We start from the raw sequence: 17,967 nt of genomic DNA, 5'->3' as shown, positions 1-17,967 counted from the left end.
AATCTTCATCGTATGGCTCATCAACTTTATCCCTCTGTAGTTGTTACAACTCTGTGCATCACCCTTCTTATGAATTGGCAACAGAACACTTTTCCTCCACTTTTCCTCAGGCATCTTGTCAGTTTCTAAAATTCTGTTAATCAACCTAGTCAGGAAATTTACCACCACTTCTCCTAAGCACTTCCATACTTCCACTGATATGTCATCAGGACCAACTGACTTTCCACTCTTCATCCTCTTCAGGGCTTTTCTAACTTCATCCTTTCTAACCTGATCTACCTTCTTCCTACTAGTCTCTGGTTCCTCGTTTCTACTTTCCCTTTCATTTTCCTCATTCAACAACTCCTCGAAGTATTCCTTCCATCTTCTCAGCACACTTTCCTCACTTGTTATTACATTCCCCTCTCTGTCCTTAATCAACCTCACCTGCTGCACATCCTTCCCAGCTTGATTTCTCTGTCTCGCCAATCTATACAATTCCTTTTCTCTTTCCTTTGTTTCCAAACTCTCATACAACTCCTCATATGCCTTTTTTTGCCTTAGCCACTTCCCTCTTCACCTCCCTTGTCCTCTCTTTGTACTCCAGTCTGTTCTCTTCTGTTCTGTCACTGTCCCATCTCTTCTTCGCTAATCTCTTTCTCTGCACACTCTCCTGGATCTCATCATTTCACCACCAGGTCTCTTTGTCCTCCTTTCTCTGCCCAGAGGACATACCTAGCACCTTCCTACCTGTCTCCCTAATCACTGCAGCTGTAGTCTCCCAATCATCTGGGAATTCCTCAACACGGCCCAGAACTGCCCGTACTTCGTTCCTGAAGTCTTCACCACATGTCTCTTTCCTTAATTTCCACCACTTGATGTTCTGCTCTGTCTTCACTCTCCGTTCCAGTATGGAAATCGTTTTAGTGATTTGCATATTTGATTTGGCTAAAAGTTTAAGGCCGGATGCCCTTCCTGACGCAACCCTCACCATTTATCCGGGATTGGGACCGGCACTATAAAACACTGATTCGTGTACCCTAGTGGCTGGTTTTTGTTGTGATATGATAATATGATATATATATATGATAATTGTGACTTTTAACTCATACTTTTCACTTTTACTTCATGAAAGTATTATCAAGTATGAAAATATACTATACTTTTTGTGTCCAGAAATACTTTTGTTTTAATCCTTTTTCTTCAGGAAAAAGAATCGTTACTGTTTAAGAACGGTTGGAATTATATTCTATTACAATAATTACGATAATCGCAGTTTGCGAAACAACAAAAACCTTGCGCATGATTTTTTTATTACGGTAGCAATGAAGGGAATCCCGTTCTGTGATTGGTCGAGCGGCTTGGTTCGTCTTCAGTGCTGAGCTGCTTCTTCTCACCGCCACAGCTATGCTGCATCAGTGACTGCAGTAAAACACCACGGTCAGTTTAATATAACAGCTGCTCCACAAGAATAATCGTCAATACGCCCACACAAACCTCTGTTACATTAGGAAACCATACTTTTTTCAAATTGGTAAGTCCAGCTGCCATTCTCTTAAAACTGTAAACTGCGTGCTATTTCTAAGTTCCTAGTTGAGAGCCGTGTATCAGCAGGTGAATGAATGACATTGTGTACGTCATTTCTAGGCTAAAACTGCTCCTCTTTCCATCGTGTGTACAGCTGTAAAACAGTCACAACCTTGCGTTGTGGGCGTTACTAAGACTATTATGGAATAAACAGTTATCTTTTAGCAAGGCAGTTGTTTTGACATTCCTATTTAGCATCTGCAAGTGTTAGCTCAAAGCGTAATGGAGCTTCGATTTATTTGTGATTGTATTTTAGAAAGCTAGGCCAAGTCATTAGCCTGCCACTGAAGGGAATTTAGTCTATTTTTCTTTCATTAACCATGTTGTTACGTGATTAAAGTGCAGTGACATTTCCCCCCTAAAATCTAAAGAAATGTAATGTAATGTCATGATGTAAGGAGGAGCCGCGTGTCATTACCTATATGTGTGCCTAATAAGAAAACCACAAAACTGGTTAAATAAAATGTCCTCATGTCTGACGTCATCCGCCGAAAATGTAGCAGATTCTTTTCAGGTGCTGCTGAAATGGCCATTTTTAGATCAAAGTCATGGCAATAATTTGTTTCAAAGGAGTGGATGTCACAGGAAGAAAGAACGAAAGAAAACGGAAGGCGGCACTGCTGCAATATTGGGGTAGAAGGAGAAGGTCAGGTAGTTTCTACACGAAGAAGGTAAACTAGTGTGGAAACAAGGATTACAAAGTAATAACATAAATGGGAATGAAATATTACTTTGTAGTCTGTCAGTGCAGCCAGTTGAATTTTAGGTTGATGTTAAAACTTATCCAAATGTAACTACTTTTCCATTTGGATCAATTCATTGATAGTAATTGGTGTAAAAGATAGTTTTGCTGATCACACTTTGATCCCAGTTAAATTCAAACAAAGGAAATAACATGTTTGAATGTGAACCTAGGTGTGTTTTATGTCTGTGATTACTTTTGCTTTCAAATGAATGCTCAAGAAGGCACTAACACTCTTTTATTACTTTACACCTTTGGCTGTCAATAAAAAATGTCAGTATTTTTTGTATAAATATTCAGGATGGGACCGCACCATTTGATATAAATTGTTTTAGTCAAACATCATTTGTGTGTTTGTATTTGAACTTAAAGTCAATGCTCTGTACATTAAAGGCTCTGACTCAGTTAGGCCGTTGTTGTTTCTAAACCTTGAAGACCTAAAAGCTTGTTGGAACAGGATTATCACAATCTTCCTAAGATTTGTTTCTTGGATTACACACTCTATCCACGTCCAGATTAGTGACTGGTCACTGCCCTGCACATTTGTAATCCTTCACTGCAGGACTCTCGACAGACACCCAGTGCATTTATTGGTCCTTCTGATCTAACAGATCTTGTTAGAATCTAGAGCTTTAGCTAGACCATCTATCATGGTATTGTAAATGTAAATTGTATTAAAGTGTCTTATTTTCCTCAGCTCTTTTTTAACCATATTCCATTATTATTATTGGCATTTTTTTCTACCTTGGTTTCTTTCCCCTCTGTCAGCAGTTTACTGCGAGTGCACATTGCTAAGCAGTGACCATCCACCATGTTGTCCAGATTGAGGACAACATGGTCTCTGAGGCCCTGTGTCTCTGTCTATAGATGGGCACACACTAAAGAGAAGGGCAAACCTCTCATGCTCAACCCTCGCACCAACAAAGTAAGTAAAAGCTTAAATTGTCTTTATACAAACAGGGAAATGTGACAGACACTTGGTAAACACTTTATCAGCTACTATTATATAATGATAATGAAAAAAAATGGGAATTTTTCATACATGTATGCCTATGTGTTAGGGAGTGGCAGTGAGCAGAATGTAATGTTACAGTACATATCATAGAATGCAGTCAGTAGATGCATTAATTCTTATCCAGTAATGATGGGCGATGGTCAACAAACTAGAAAAACTTGCAGTCAGACCTTCAACAAAATGATTTGTTGCTGCTTCAAGAACCTCCCATTTTCACTACTTCTTATTTTCAGGTTGTTAAAGATGTAAAGACTCCCTTTGTTTTCCTTTACAGGAAAATATGATAAATCTTACTAATGAAACAACAAATATGTGTGCTTTCTCAGACTCCTTAGACTAGATAACAATGTTTTGTCTTTTTTGTCACTTTAACAAATGGTCCTGACTATTTTGCAGATCAGTTGTCTGATATACAGTACCTATCACACCTACAATACTCTTGTTTGTGTGTACCTGAAAATGTCTGTTTATTTTGAAATAATAACAAATGAAACTAAAAATTCAAACTCATAATATTTGATGATTCATTTGTCTCAAGAAAGACTATCTTTGAAAATTCTCAATTAAGATTGATTTTATTCTTTGCTTCTTGTGTTGACATTGATAGTTTCATAGTTTTTTTCCCACATGGGATAACTACAAGTTACTGATTTCTCCTGTAACTCGAGCCTCTTGGCAGCTGCACGAGACGTGGTTATATCCTGTGCAGCTTGAACTAAATTTAGAATCCAAACATTTTGTACTTAATATAGGCTATCCATCCTGGGTGTGAAGTGGTCAGTGGCTGCTGCTAACAGTTATGTTTGGACCACAAGTATTGCACACAAAATACAACAACAACCTGGAGTAGAACAAGACAAGACAGACAAGTTAGTCAGAAGAAAACCATACTATTTTACACATTTCTTCTTCAAGTAAACTGCACCAATAGAGGTCCTTACTTCTTTTCAACTCACTGAATCACCACAACCAATCAGATATCATCTTGGTGTTATGCAACTACACAGTTACTTCAGAGGAGTGAACACATACTCACATACACCCACCAACTCACACATTCATGAACATGTAAGGATTTGACTTTCATGGTCTCCTGTTAACAACAGATGGATAATTCCTAGATTGCTGACCAACTAGCAATCCCCAGGTGTTTTATGATAGAAAACAAAGTATAAATAGAAATATTTGTTCCTTTACCTCCTCTTCATTTACTCTTTTATTAATGTTTTTTAGTATTGACCTTACCCAGTAACTAGGAACTTTCCTTTAGTAGGAATTTTGAACTAGGTGAATTCTCTGATATAATGAATAGGGAACAAATATTTAAGAACAAACATACCCCATCAATCTGAGTGTTTTACAATTAATAATTAGATAAGAGATTCGATTAGATTGAATTTAATTAGTTACTTCACATTAATTTTAAATAATTTAAATTTACTTATACACATAAGCACTTTAATAAACAATAGTATGTATGAAAATTAAAGCAACACACTAAAGAGCGCTCTTGGTAGAGATGAGATCATTTACGTATGTATAATGATTTTATTTTTATTTATTTTTGCTATATTTCACGATGTAGTTTAGAAAAAACTGCGATATATACAGAGAACATTACTATTACGATGCATAATAATTAATTTTCAAATAATGTTAACTTCGACTTTTAAATTCATGTGACTCAGTCATCATGTCCAGAGAAATTGCCTGACAGCAATCTTAGCAAAGAAAGGCACAACTCTCAATGGAATCTAAAGAGGAAGAACATTGTTTGTGGTTGGCAGTATGTCACATGCTGTTATGAGGAATTGAATAGTGGAGCTGTGTGAAGAAAAAAAGCTGCATCAGCATGACTCTGCAGTTTGTCAGGGGAGCCCCCTACACCCTACATTCCACAATGAAGTAAATCAGTCCGATCCGCAGCTACAGTTTGATGAACTCCACATGTTACACCTCTCTTACTCAGGGCTCCTATACGCACATATACACACTGCAAGACCCTGAAAACACGTTGTTCCTTTTCCTCCGTCCTCTCATTTGTGAATGGGTGTTTCTGGCTTTAATGTTCTTCATTATCCTCTTATACACAACTTGCCTACTTTCTTTTACCCCTGCATGTTTTTCTTCAGGTTGTTTTCTCTTGATGAAGAGTAGATGCGACATAGTTTGAACATTTTGTCCTACAAGAAAAGAAAAGAAAAGAACAAACATTTTTCTTTTAAATGTTACTTACTTATACTTATACTACAATATTAAGAATACTGTGTAAAACATCTCAACATTATATATAGATATATCTTTGCACCTTTAACAGAGGTCTGGCATAAATCTTTATCATTTGTTTTTTTATTCAATACAAGACAATTCTCTTGGTTGTATTTTTATATTGAATGGTGATATATGTACTGTAAGACAATAGCCTTACTGTATATATATAATTTTAAACTAGAGTGGTGTCCTGTCAACCTTACTGTATTAATGATGTATAAAGACAAATGTTGATTGTTCCTCATGGGTCAGAATAAACTAAGTTGTTTGCACTCTCTGCTTGTGACAAACAACATGATCTACACTGATCTTTTTTTGGTACTGAAACTCAGTCAAACAGTTATGGTTTTAGGCAGATTAATCAACTATGAATTAGTGTAAAATATGAGCGGTTATCAGTAGGGGTGGGGGAAAAAATCCAAGAATCGCGATTCTAATGATCTAAGATTCTTAATTGATTCTTAAACTTCAAAAATGGATTATGTATTAACGTTCGCTTTGTCTCTGCGCACCCTTACGGACTACCATATGTGCTTCTGGGACACATCTTGCTATGAACAGGAACTAGGCAACTAGCCTAAGCTTTTATTTATTATATTTATTTTATTTATTAAAGTAAGCATAATTTTTTTTGTATATCTTGAACCTAGTCTTGTATTCACTGAGAATTGAGACCTAATAAAAACTTTCTAGTTTGAAAAATAAAACAAAATATTTTGTTGTTTGTGTACAATTTTTGTTGGGCTTTCTGGGTAAGAAGGGAAGCTGGTGTAAGTTTTTATTTTATACAACTTTATGTAACAGTACATAACATTACATACTTATACAAACTGTTTAAGATACTGTAATCTTCTTCATTGACACACTATGCACTGTATCAGTTTTTGAATCCGGAATCACTTGAAGCGAAAATTGTTTGAATCGGGAATCGATTTTGAATCGAATCGTGAGACACAAAGATTCAAAGATTCACATTTCTAGTTATCAGTAAAAGTAACTGCAGTTCTCTTCCAACAGCTGAAATGAAAACCATCTTGGACCAACAACTAATAACATATCACATATATGTTATTAGTCGTTGGTCCAAGATGGTTTTCATTCAATCTGTTGGTTTAATCAGCTGTTTGAGCAGCACTGTGCAAATGTCTTTAAAGATCATTATTGAACATCAGTGAGAGTTGTTTCTATACAGGCTGTATTGGCATGACAGCCACTTCCATAACTTCATTTGACCAGAGCTCTGACAGCAAGAAGTTAATCAGATGACTTAATGGAGTATTTCCTATTGGATGCTAATTTTTTTATTTTCTTTTGTGTGTGTTTTTCCACAGGGCATGGCCTTCTCCCTACAGGAGCGACAAATTTTGGGGATACATGGTCTGTTACCACCTAAGGTGGAGACTCAGGACATTCAGGCTATGCGTTTTCAGAAGAACCTCAAGAAGATGACTGATCCACTTGAAAAGTAGGATGTAACTTATAACTGAACTTCAGAAAATGACTACAGAATTCTATGCTTTGTGACTATAATTATTCAAAATTGTAATTACTTGAAAATGTCAGGTTAATGTTGCTTAATGTTTTTTACACAGATATATTTACCTGATGGGAATCCAGGAAAGAAACGAAAGGCTATTTTATAGAGTGTTGATGGAAGACATAGAAGAGCTGATGCCAATTGTCTACACTCCCACTGTAGGCCTGGCCTGTACACAGTATGGACACATCTTCAGGAGACCTAAGTAAGCATGCAGCAAATCTTTTAATCCGTCAGAAAGCATATAAATATAGTTTCTCTTTTTTTAATCAGCCAAAAACCCTCGGAAATTGGCATTTCTTTCACAACCTGGTTAAGAACCACAGCTCACATAATAAAAAACAACAATCTTAAATGTATAAAAATTCAATTTTTATTTTTATTATGTTTTTTTATTTGTGATTAATAACATCCATCCATCCATCCATCCATTTTCATCCGCTTATTCATTACCGGGTCACGGGGCAGCAGTCGCCACCCAAATCACACTGCACCGTACCAACCCCCCTAAACCTTCCTGCGGGTGGTGAACCCTGGGGTTCCACACCAATGACAGAGACATTGCCTCTGGGCCAAAGCGCCACTGATTAATAACATACTACACTAATAATTTTCTGAAAAAAAATCTTAAGAATGAAGAAAGAATAAAGAAATTTGCCTAAAATATGTAGATATGTGCTTTTTAGGCTATAAATACAATATAAAAAATATAATACAATACAAAATGAATTAAAATGCACAAATTATCCAGCTCTGCGCTTTCTTATCTTTAAAATTCAGAAAATTGATCAGATTTTATAATTTTCTGAAAAATGTATAAAAACACTGATTTGCCTTAAAAATCTGGCTATGTCCTGTTTTATGGTTAAAATTCAGAAAATATTAATACGACACTCTGGACGAGTCGTACGTTAAACACATGAGCACCATCTTCACTTCCTCCCTTAATGTACGGAGCCCCTAAAGGGACATGAGGGGAGGGGGAGGGAGAAAAAGAAAAGTATATCTAAGACATTTTGCCACACATACATACAGGGTAATTTAAAAAAAAAAATCATGTACAGTACGTACGGTTGGGAAATCTAAGATACCGGCATGTCATGCGTGACATATGTACTGTATATACAGTGGTATGAAAAGGTTTGGGCACCCCTGATCATTTTCAAGATTTTCCTTTATGTATCATTGGTTGTTTGGAACAGCAATTTCAATTAAATATATCATATAGCAAACAAACACAGTGATATTTAAGAAGTGAAATGAAGTTCATAGGATTTACAGAAAGTGTGCAATAATTACTTCAATATTTAGTAGATCCTCTTTTTGCAGAAATAATAGCCTCTAAACACGTCCTATAGCTTCCAATAAGGGTCTGGATTCTGGTTGAAGGTATTTTTGTCCATTTTGACCATCACCTTTACAAAACATCTCCAGTTCAGTCAGGTTTGATGGTTTCTGAGCATGGACAGCCCGCTTTAAAACAGATCACAGATTTTCAATGATATTCAGGTCTGGGGACTGAGATGGCCATTCCAGAATGTTGTACTGCATGAATGCTTTGCTAGAATTTGAGTGGTGTTTAGGGTCGTTGTCTTGTTGAAGTATCCAGCCTCGGCGCAACTTCAACTTTGTCACTGATTCTTGAACATTGTTCGCAAGAATTTGCTGATACTGACTGGAATCCATGCGACCTTTAACTTTAACAGGATTGCCAGTAGCTGCACTGGCCACACAGCCCCTCAGCATGATGGAACCACCACCAAATTTAACTGTGGGTAGCAAGTGTTTGTCTTGGAATGATGTGTTCTTCTTCCGCCATGCGTACCGCCCCTTGTTATGTCCAAATAACTGAATTTTAGTTTCATCAGTCCACAGCACCTTATTCCAAAATGAAGCTGGCTTGTCCAAATGTGCTTTAGCATACCTCAAGTGACTCTTTTTGTGGCATGGGCGGAGAAAAGGCTTCTGCCACATTACTCTCCCATACAGCATGTCCTTGTGCAAAGTGCGCTGAATAGTTGAATGATACACAGTGACATCATTTGCAGCAAGATCATGTTGTAGGTCTTTGGAGCTGGTCTGTGGGTTGAGCTTGACTGTTCTCACCATCCTTCGCCTCTGCTTATCTGAGGTCTTTCTTGGCCTGCCACTACGGGCCTTAACTAGAACTGTGCCTGTGCGCTTCCATTTCTCACTATGTTCCTCACAGTGGAAACTGACAGCTGAAATCTCTGAGCTAGCTTTTTGTATCCTTCCCCTAAAACACGATGTTGAACAATCTTTGTTTTCAGGTCATTTGACAGTTGTTTTGAGGCTCCCATGTTGCCAGTCTTCAGAGAAGATGCAAAGGGGAGAACAACTTGCAACTGGCCACCTTAAATACCCTTTCTCATGATTGGCTTCACCTGTGTATGTAGGTCAAGGGTCAATGAGCTTACCAAACACATTTTGTGTTCCAATAATTAGTGCTAAAGGTATTCAAATCAATAAAACAACAAGGGTGCCCAAAATTATGCACCTGCCTACTTTTGTTTAATGTAATTATTGCACACTTTCTGTAAATCCTATAAACTTAATTTCACTAAATATCACTGTTTGTTTGCCATATGATATATTTAATTGAAATTGCTGTTCCGAACAACCAATGATACATAAAGAAAAATCGTGAAAATGATCAGGGGTGCCCAAACTTTTTCATACACTGTATGGTGAGCATTTAATTAATGCTCACCATACAGTGGTATGGTACCTCATTTAGACACAGGATGACACTGTCGTTGTTGTTGTTCTACTGTTGATAACAGTGTAGCGAGATTCGTGAAGGGTTAATACGTATATACGTAAATCATCCTCCTCATCCTTCTGAGAGTAAGCATACTAATAAAATTCTCATCCACTGAGCCTAATAATTGTAAAATCTCACCAAGCCTCAAGCCAAGCGTAAAGTACAATTCAACTTAATCTGTGTTCAGGGTGGTACAACATTATTATACACATCAAATCTTAATAAATACTCTTTTCAGAGTGGTAGCACATTGCTATAGGCATGAAATCGCTATAAATACGTGCTTCTTACTCTATTCAGAGTGGTAGCACATTACTATAGGCATGAAATCGCTATAAATACGTGCTTCTCAGTCTATTTAAAGTGGTAGCACATTATTATTATTATTATTATTATTACTATAGGCATGATATGGCTATAAATATGTGCTTCTGACTCTATTCAAAGTGGTAGCAGATAACTATAGGTTTGAAACCGCTATTAATACGTGCTTCTCAGTCTATTCAAAGTGGTAGCACATTACTATACATATGAAATTGCTATAAATACATACTTTGCATTCTATTTTGAGTGGTAGCACATTATTTGAGGCTAAAGAGAAAATCCCTGTTAATATATCTGTTCTCTCAGCGTTTAGGGTAGGACTTTATTTATGTTCTTTACATTTACATGTACAGTACATTTTAAACCAGAGGGAATGTAAAAAATGTTACCCAATGCAGCACATACTGTAGAACAGAAAATAATCACGCTCAATCTAGGATTTTTCAGCAGTGTTTTTTATTATTATTATTTTTATTTTTACAAATAGTAACATAAATGATCATAATATATAATACAGAACATTTGGGTTTATTTTACATTTTTACATTTTACATTTTTTAGCTATTTTCCAATAATATACAGGCTATGTCCATCCTGTTCACTGACAGCTTCTGGAGTTGTCTGCACATCAGATATGTTTCCACTTTTTAAACTTTTTTTTCCTCTGTTGAAAAAATATATCTGTGCAAATTATTCTTTATATTACTGCCAGTTCCTCAGAATATTCCTGTTGTAGGCAACCTCATTTCCCATTGGGTCAATTACAGTGAGGAAGCTCTCTGCCATGTTCACAACCTTAAGTAAAGTTATTTCATATTTCATATCAATAAACAGGCTGTATAAGGACTTCCTTTACTATGCTTAATAGTTGCTTTACAGAGTCTTGCACAACCAGCTCAATGTTTTGAAGCAGAGACTTCATTTTTAAATATGCCCAATAGTGATGGGAAGACCGACTCTTTTTATTGATTTGAATCTTTGACTCTCGAACAGTAAAATGAACGAGTCTTGAACGAATCTTGAACTAATCATTTCATTCGTTTTACAGCAGGTGGCGCTATAGCCCTATTGTGGGCGTTGTAAAGAAGGCTGCGGTTCTCCGACACTAAATACTGAAGGCAACATGGTTTGCTTCCGCTGACAAAGTCTACAAAGTACACAAAATGCCATAAGCAATTAAAACCATGCGAAAAGCTAAGAAATAAAAACACACCACAATGTGAAGATGAATGAGAGCAAAAAAGACCCAAGCTCTTTCACGTGACAAATGAAACGAATCTGCGAGAACGAAGCGAAAGATTAGTTCACAGAGAATGATCCGCTCACAGCGAAAGATTAGTTCACAGAGAATGATTCGTTCACAGCGAAAGATTAGTTCACAGAGAATGATTCGTTCACAGCGAAAGATTAGTTCACAGAGAATGCAGAGAGTGATTTGTTCGCAGTGAGTGATTTGTGAGTTCAATATGAACAAATATTTAATATGACTCGGTAGTCACGAGTCAAGAATCTTTCATATGACTCGGGAGTCACGAGTCATATGAAAGATTCGTTCATTTTGAACGAATCACTCGCGAACGACACATCACTAATGTCCACATAACAAAAGAGAAAATCTGTCAAAGTATTGAGTCATCAGAAATCAAATATTTTGGAAACAGATCACAAGAATCCAATGTGGAGTAACATTTACAGGACACAGCCAAACATTCTTTGCTGCGAACTTCATCTGTAACAGATAATATAGAAATATGTACGTTAATAAAGATGAGTTAGGACCCTACATCAAAAGAAATGACTTACTTTCTTAAAAACTACATTACCTTATGGAGACTTTCAAACTGCCTATTAAAGAAGGGGGAGCTTGCCACAACAGCACTGAGATCAAATATGGCTTCCTGATAAAATGATAAATATATTTGTTAGTGCAAAAGTACATCCATAGACCATGCCAAGTAACTTCCATTCAAAAGTAACACATGCCTTAATTCATAAAATGGTTAGAAATTATGTGAAAGTTGCCTTTTTTCCATTTTGTGTAGTTCCAATGCACACAAAGGAAATAAACCGATTACCTAAGAAAACATAGCGATCAATAACTCAATGGAAGAAATACTTAATTTCATGGACAAATGTCAGGGGTCCATACACTTCCATCAAAGTCTGTAGGCCACTATCAGAGAATTGTAAACGAGCTTATGAAATACTGTAAACCCTGTGCTAATTTAAAAAGGTACTGTTTTAAAACAGCTGAAAAAAGAGGAGGCTATATGGGCAAGTTATATGACTACATGAAAATTACGATAAATCGCAGTATTAGCTATTCAAACTGCATTCAGACACGATCTAATGCACGTGGCAAGTTGAAATAAGTTGACTGTCAAACCTATGCATTACATACTGGTCATATAAAGTATTACAAATACAAGAAACTAACCCTGTTTAACAGTGGGGTAGCAGAAAACTATGGCTTGGCTGAAGTGGCAAATTGGCCGATGTGCGCATGCGCAGTTAACTCGGGTAGCAAAAAAACTATAGGTAGGAGAAAACTTCAGAACACCGGTTTCCCAACCGTACTTACATGTATTTATTTCTTTTCATGTATTTACATGATGTTTTTTTATGTATTACCCTGTATGTATGTGTGGCAAAATGTCTTAGATATACTTTCTTGTGCTCACGATATGGGGTTGAATAACCCAATATAATAATGTAAGACTGTAGTAACGATTATAAAGTCTCACCTTATTTACCTTTTTATTTAGAGGTCTGTTTATTTCCATTTTGGACAAAGGACATATTCGCTCCATCCTGGACAACTGGCCAGAGACAAATGTTTCAGTAAGTCTCTGAAAACCAATACTGGAGAAACAGCCTTTTTCTAGTAAGACATTTAGACACACTGAACTACCTTAAATGATGTTTTTATTTTCAAACTTTTGAAACAGTGAAATTGGTGGTGTTTACTTGTAGATATTGCATTTCTTTAAATATTAATATTATTAGGTCAAAGCTGTTTTTACTGTTACTATTGTTTCTTTTAAATAGTACTTTACATTTTTACGTTTTTGCTCCATTCACAGGCAGTAGTAGTCACAGATGGCGAGCGGATTTTGGGATTAGGAGACCTGGGTGTTTATGGAATGGGAATTCCGGTCGGAAAACTATGCCTGTACACTGCCTGTGCTGGCATTAGACCTGAGAAATGTCTGCCTGTGGTGATAGATGTTGGCACTGACAATGAGGTAGGAAGTCTTTGTTCACTAAGTAACTCTGTCTGTCTCTCTGTGTGTGTGTGTGTGTGTGTGTGTGTGTGTGTGTGTGTGTGTGTGTGTGTGTGTGTGTGTGGGTGTGGGTGTGTGTGTGTGTGTGCGCGTGCGAAAGAGAGAGAAAGGGGAAACTTCAAAAGCTCTTTATCCTTGACACCATTACTCGACCTCCTGTCAGACTCTTCTCAGAGATCCATTCTACATGGGCCTGTACCAGAAGAGAGACCGCTCTCAGGCCTACGACGATCTGATTGATGAGTTCATGGAGGCCGTGGTGGACAAATACGGACAGGACACACTGATCCAGTTCGAAGACTTTGGAAACCACAATGCCTTTCGCTTCCTCAGGAAGTACAGGGAGAAATACTGCACATTCAATGATGATATTCAAGGTCCTCAAGTACAAATGACTTCACATTGAATTGCAAGATGTGCTTTAATGCCATCAATCAACATCCACCTTTCTGAAACATTATATTTAGTTCACTAAATAAAATAATTATATAAATTGTAATCTTTTTAAAGCAGAGATTAAACAGTTTACTGTTTCTTTTCTGTTTTTAGGCACTGCATCAGTGGCACTTGCTGGTTTGTTAGCTACTCAGAGAGCTGTTGGAAAACCCATCACTGAGCACAGAGTGCTTTTCTTAGGAGCTGGAGAGGTAATTAAGCTTTGCTTTGTTTCTTTGTACTGTTGAGTCTAGTAGAACACTTGCAGGAGTCATATTGCCGCCCGCTGACTAGAACAGGTGGTACAAACTAGAAACAACAGTCCAACATTAAAAAATTAAAGCAATACTTTTTGCTCCGGTTTATAGTAAATTGTTCAGTTTTGGGTTAGTGTCATTACAGAGATAAAATACTTTGGCCTATATGGCTCAACAACTGCAAGACAATAATAAACTATTTGAACATTTGTTTTCTTCTAATTGATTGGAACTGTCTACAAGACAGTAAGAATCTTGGATATTTAAGTTTTAGCACTTTATAATATAAATGTTTTTCAGATGAAGGAAGCTGCAGATGTTTAATAACAGCATTATATTGCTATAAAACATATATTATCCTGTGTGTAACATTGACTAAGTAAAGTGGTTGCACTGACAACACATGCTGGTTTTGGTTTTACTGTAGCGACATTTCCTCTAACTAAATGTCCATTTCAAATGTATTGCTTTAACATTGAAAATGTAAAACACTTTACACACAATTTTGTGTAATGTGTACCTCAAAGATGAAGGCTTCATACATCTTCAAACATCTATGAGTTAAATGGTAAAAGAAAACTAAAAAGGAATTCCTTAGCAAACCATATTTAATTTAATGTTGAGTTCAATGTTCAGGCATTTTCTTTAACTTGCGTGAGTAATGAGCAGATTAACATTCTTTTGGGAGACATTTCGGTACCACTTAATCTGCGCTCGGTGGGAAACAGTTTTGTTTACACAACTGTCCCTTGATTTAAGATTCTGTCCTAAACCTGAATTTGATTTATTACAGTTTTGCTTTGATGATGTCCTACTAATGACTAGTGACTACTTGTGTGTAGGCTAGATCTGCTCCTGGAGCTGAATGTTGAACACATACTGTCATTAACATGGTTACTTTATTCTACAGGCTGCCCTTGGTATTGCAAATCTTATTGTCATGTCCATGATGGAGATGGGAATGTCACAAGCTGAAGCCAGAGAAAAGATCTGGATGTTTGATAAATATGGATTACTTGTAAAGGTCCGTGGCCAGAGCCAACATTAAATGTCTGGGTGACTTCCTCTCTGGTTCACTGCTGGTATCATTTTAATAATAAGTGTGTCCTTTGCTGTTGCTGTAGGGCAGAACAGAGGAAACGGACTCCAACCAGGAGGCATTTGTTCATGACAGTCCAGGAAATGTAGAGAGCTTCCTAGATGCTGTCAACATCATTAAACCAACAGCTATCATTGGTAAGACACTGATCTTTCAAACTAAATAACAGTCTTTATCCATGTGACTTTATAACTGAAATGAATAACTTATATTTAGATAATGTGTAGTGTAACTCAAGGGTTCTCAACCCCTGGTCCGGGGACCAGTACTATTCCGGAGGTACTGCGCCGCAGTGGGACACAGTAAAAATAAATGCACTTCAGCTTTACAAATGTACTTGATTCAAAAGAATCCAGTCATGTCAATTTTTTTTATTTAAAGATAATCTGACAATAGATCATTCAGATTCTGATACTATCAGAAAAAAGACTAAAAGATGTTTTATTTTTGGAAAAATCCTTCAACGATGGGTGGTATTACTGTGCCATTAACTAGAACGAGTTCTGAACTGAACTGAAGAAAATTTTAGAAAATTCACGTCCAATTGCCTAACAGAACTTTCAAATAGCTCTTTTGGTTTCTGCTTGTGATTCAGTGCAAGTCTATATTTCCACACTGACTTTTATTCATTTCTCCAACTCTCAGGTGTTTCAGGGGCAGGACGACTATTCACCCATGATGTTATAAAGGCCATGGCAGCCCTGAATGATCGACCAATTATCTTTGCTCTGAGTAACCCAACCACTAAAGCAGAGTGCACCGCAGAGGAGGCTTACATACTCACTGATGTAAGAAACTCATATAAGCTAAGGGCACACCAAAGATGAAATTACTGACTGAATAAATTGACACATAAGGTTTTAGTCTTTTTCTTTTTTCTAAACATCCTGTCTTTCCTCTTTGTGTTCTGCGCCCCACAGGGTCGATGTCTCTTTGCCAGTGGCAGTCCATTTCCTCCAGTGACTCTGAGCGATGGTTGCGTCTTCACTCCTGGACAAGGAAACAATGCCTATATCTTTCCAGGTGAGAGATAGTGAAGGAGAGAGAGAGAAAATGGGGGTAAAATTAAAGTTTTTTCAGGACTTAGTGTTTCATGGATTGACCAAACATCTTGTGACATCACTGTTCGGTACGTGGCCTGCTGTGTGACTGCAGGTGTGGCCCTGGCTGTGATCCTGAGTGGAGTCAGACACATCAGTGACACCGTTTTCTTGGAGGCTGCCAAGGTTAGTACTTCACCAGAACACCTTCTCTCTATCTTTCAAACCCGCTATTCATCCTTTCCCTCAAATTCTTGCCATCGTTGTCGCTTTTTGCACATTCTCTGTGAACTCATTGATTTTCATCTTTTAACCCTCGATGTCTCCTCATCCCTGTCTTTCTAGACTCTGCCATAACAGCTAACAGATGAGAGGCTTTTAGAAGCTGGTGCTGGTTTGCACGTTTTCCATCTGTGTCTTCCCTGTTTTGCTGAAATGATGAAAAGTGATAGATAATTTATTACCAGTAGTCTGATAATAATTGTCACTCAGTTAATGTGAGCAGAAATACAATGGGTGGGGGGAGTTTCTGTCTTTTAAACTAATCTCAGAAATGTTTCCATGACACTAAAGGTAGTTTTTACTTGTTGCAGACTCTCGCAGAGCAGCTGACAGATAAAGAACTTGCAGAAGGCAGGCTGTATCCTCCTCTGTCTAACATCAGAGAGGTCTCTCTCCAAATGGCTGTCAAAGTAAGTTGTCCTTTAACAATGAATTAGGAGATGTCTTACATAAAGCTACTTGCTTATTATGGCATAGATAGATAGATATAGACAGATATCAAGATTACTATCTAGATCTATTGTTGTAGAAAATTTTACATGATTTAGAAAAATCAAAAGTCAACAGAGTTTGTCTTTGATTAATTTATTTTAAATATCTTGGCCAAGAGAGCCGCTCCTAACTCCTGTTTAATACAGTTGTTAGAGACGATTGACCCCGTTAGGCTCTTTTATATGGTTTTACATGATTACATCACACAGTCATTAAATCTTAGACAAAGGACAAAATCATTAACTTTCCAAACCTTCTCTAGATTAAGAAGTCCCCTCTTTATGGTTACCAAAATCCATTACCTAAATTCCAACCTTATCAAGAGGAACACACATTTCCTAAGAAGTAAACTATTACAATTTATATAGCCCAAGCAGTTCACTTGCACACAATCAATACATTTTTCTTCAGGTTAAACACCAATATAACATTTTCTTTACACACCATCAATCTAGATCTATATTTATCTATATCTATTTGGATTTATATCTACAAATGTGTATCCAGAGCTGTATTTATCTATCTGGAGCTATATCTATGTAGATCTATTTCTATAAATCTATCTGTATCTATAGCTCTCTGTCTAGTTCTACAGGGAATGCAGAATTATTAGGCAAGTTGTATTTTTGAGGATTAATTTTATTATTGAACAACAACCATGTTTTTAATGAACCCAAAAGACTCATTAATATCAAAGCTGAATATATTTGGGAGTTGGAGTGGGACTTTTAGTTTTAGCTATTTTAGGAGGATATCTGTGTGTGCAGGTGACTATTACTGTGCATAATTATTAGGCAACTTAACAAAAAACAAATATATACCCATTTCAATTATTTAT

At 36.8% G+C, this 17,967-nt stretch overlaps 1 protein-coding gene and 2 long non-coding RNA genes across 9 annotated transcripts in view; 1 reads left to right on the top strand and 2 right to left on the bottom strand.

Annotated features, from left to right (window-relative positions):
• Window positions 1-1,333: 1,333 nt before the first annotated feature.
• Window positions 1,334-17,967, top strand: part of me2 (malic enzyme 2, NAD(+)-dependent, mitochondrial) — a 29,116-nt gene continuing 12,482 nt past the window's right edge. Inside the window, exons 1-14 of one of the 6 annotated variants that reach the window (XM_008336876.3) lie at window positions 1,334-1,513; window positions 3,080-3,233; window positions 6,926-7,059; window positions 7,187-7,336; window positions 13,006-13,081; window positions 13,324-13,485; window positions 13,688-13,901; window positions 14,074-14,171; window positions 15,127-15,240; window positions 15,341-15,452; window positions 15,961-16,103; window positions 16,236-16,338; window positions 16,471-16,541; window positions 16,949-17,047. In XM_008336876.3, the coding sequence (XP_008335098.1) occupies window positions 3,120-3,233; window positions 6,926-7,059; window positions 7,187-7,336; window positions 13,006-13,081; window positions 13,324-13,485; window positions 13,688-13,901; window positions 14,074-14,171; window positions 15,127-15,240; window positions 15,341-15,452; window positions 15,961-16,103; window positions 16,236-16,338; window positions 16,471-16,541; window positions 16,949-17,047 (1,590 nt within the window). In that variant the 5' untranslated portion in view covers window positions 1,334-1,513; window positions 3,080-3,119. Of the gene's footprint in view, window positions 1,514-2,079; window positions 2,268-3,076; window positions 3,234-6,925; window positions 7,060-7,186; window positions 7,337-13,005; window positions 13,082-13,323; window positions 13,486-13,687; window positions 13,902-14,073; window positions 14,172-15,126; window positions 15,241-15,340; window positions 15,453-15,960; window positions 16,104-16,235; window positions 16,339-16,470; window positions 16,542-16,948; window positions 17,048-17,967 lie in introns of those variants that run through there. The other 5 variants (XM_017043032.2, XM_008336877.3, XM_025053131.1 and 2 more) reach the window with 5 other exon arrangements.
• Window positions 11,801-13,124, bottom strand: LOC112486463 (uncharacterized). The gene is made up of 3 exons (XR_003048903.1): window positions 12,994-13,124; window positions 12,064-12,138; window positions 11,801-11,969 (listed from the first exon to the last, which is right to left on the bottom strand). It is a non-coding gene; the product is annotated as an uncharacterized LOC112486463 (long non-coding RNA).
• The window catches only part of LOC112486462 (uncharacterized), an 18,474-nt gene continuing 16,710 nt past the window's right edge, over window positions 16,204-17,967 (bottom strand). For both annotated transcript variants that reach the window (XR_003048902.1, XR_003048901.1), the window contains exon 2: window positions 16,204-16,330. This is a non-coding gene — a long non-coding RNA (uncharacterized LOC112486462). The remainder of the gene's footprint in view (window positions 16,331-17,967) is intronic.

Source organism: Cynoglossus semilaevis, chromosome Z, assembly GCF_000523025.1.
Source record: "Cynoglossus semilaevis isolate Cse_v1.0 chromosome Z, Cse_v1.0, whole genome shotgun sequence".
NCBI classification, from domain to species: domain Eukaryota; kingdom Metazoa; phylum Chordata; class Actinopteri; order Pleuronectiformes; family Cynoglossidae; genus Cynoglossus; species Cynoglossus semilaevis.
This window is presented reverse-complemented; position numbering and strand designations above follow the sequence as displayed.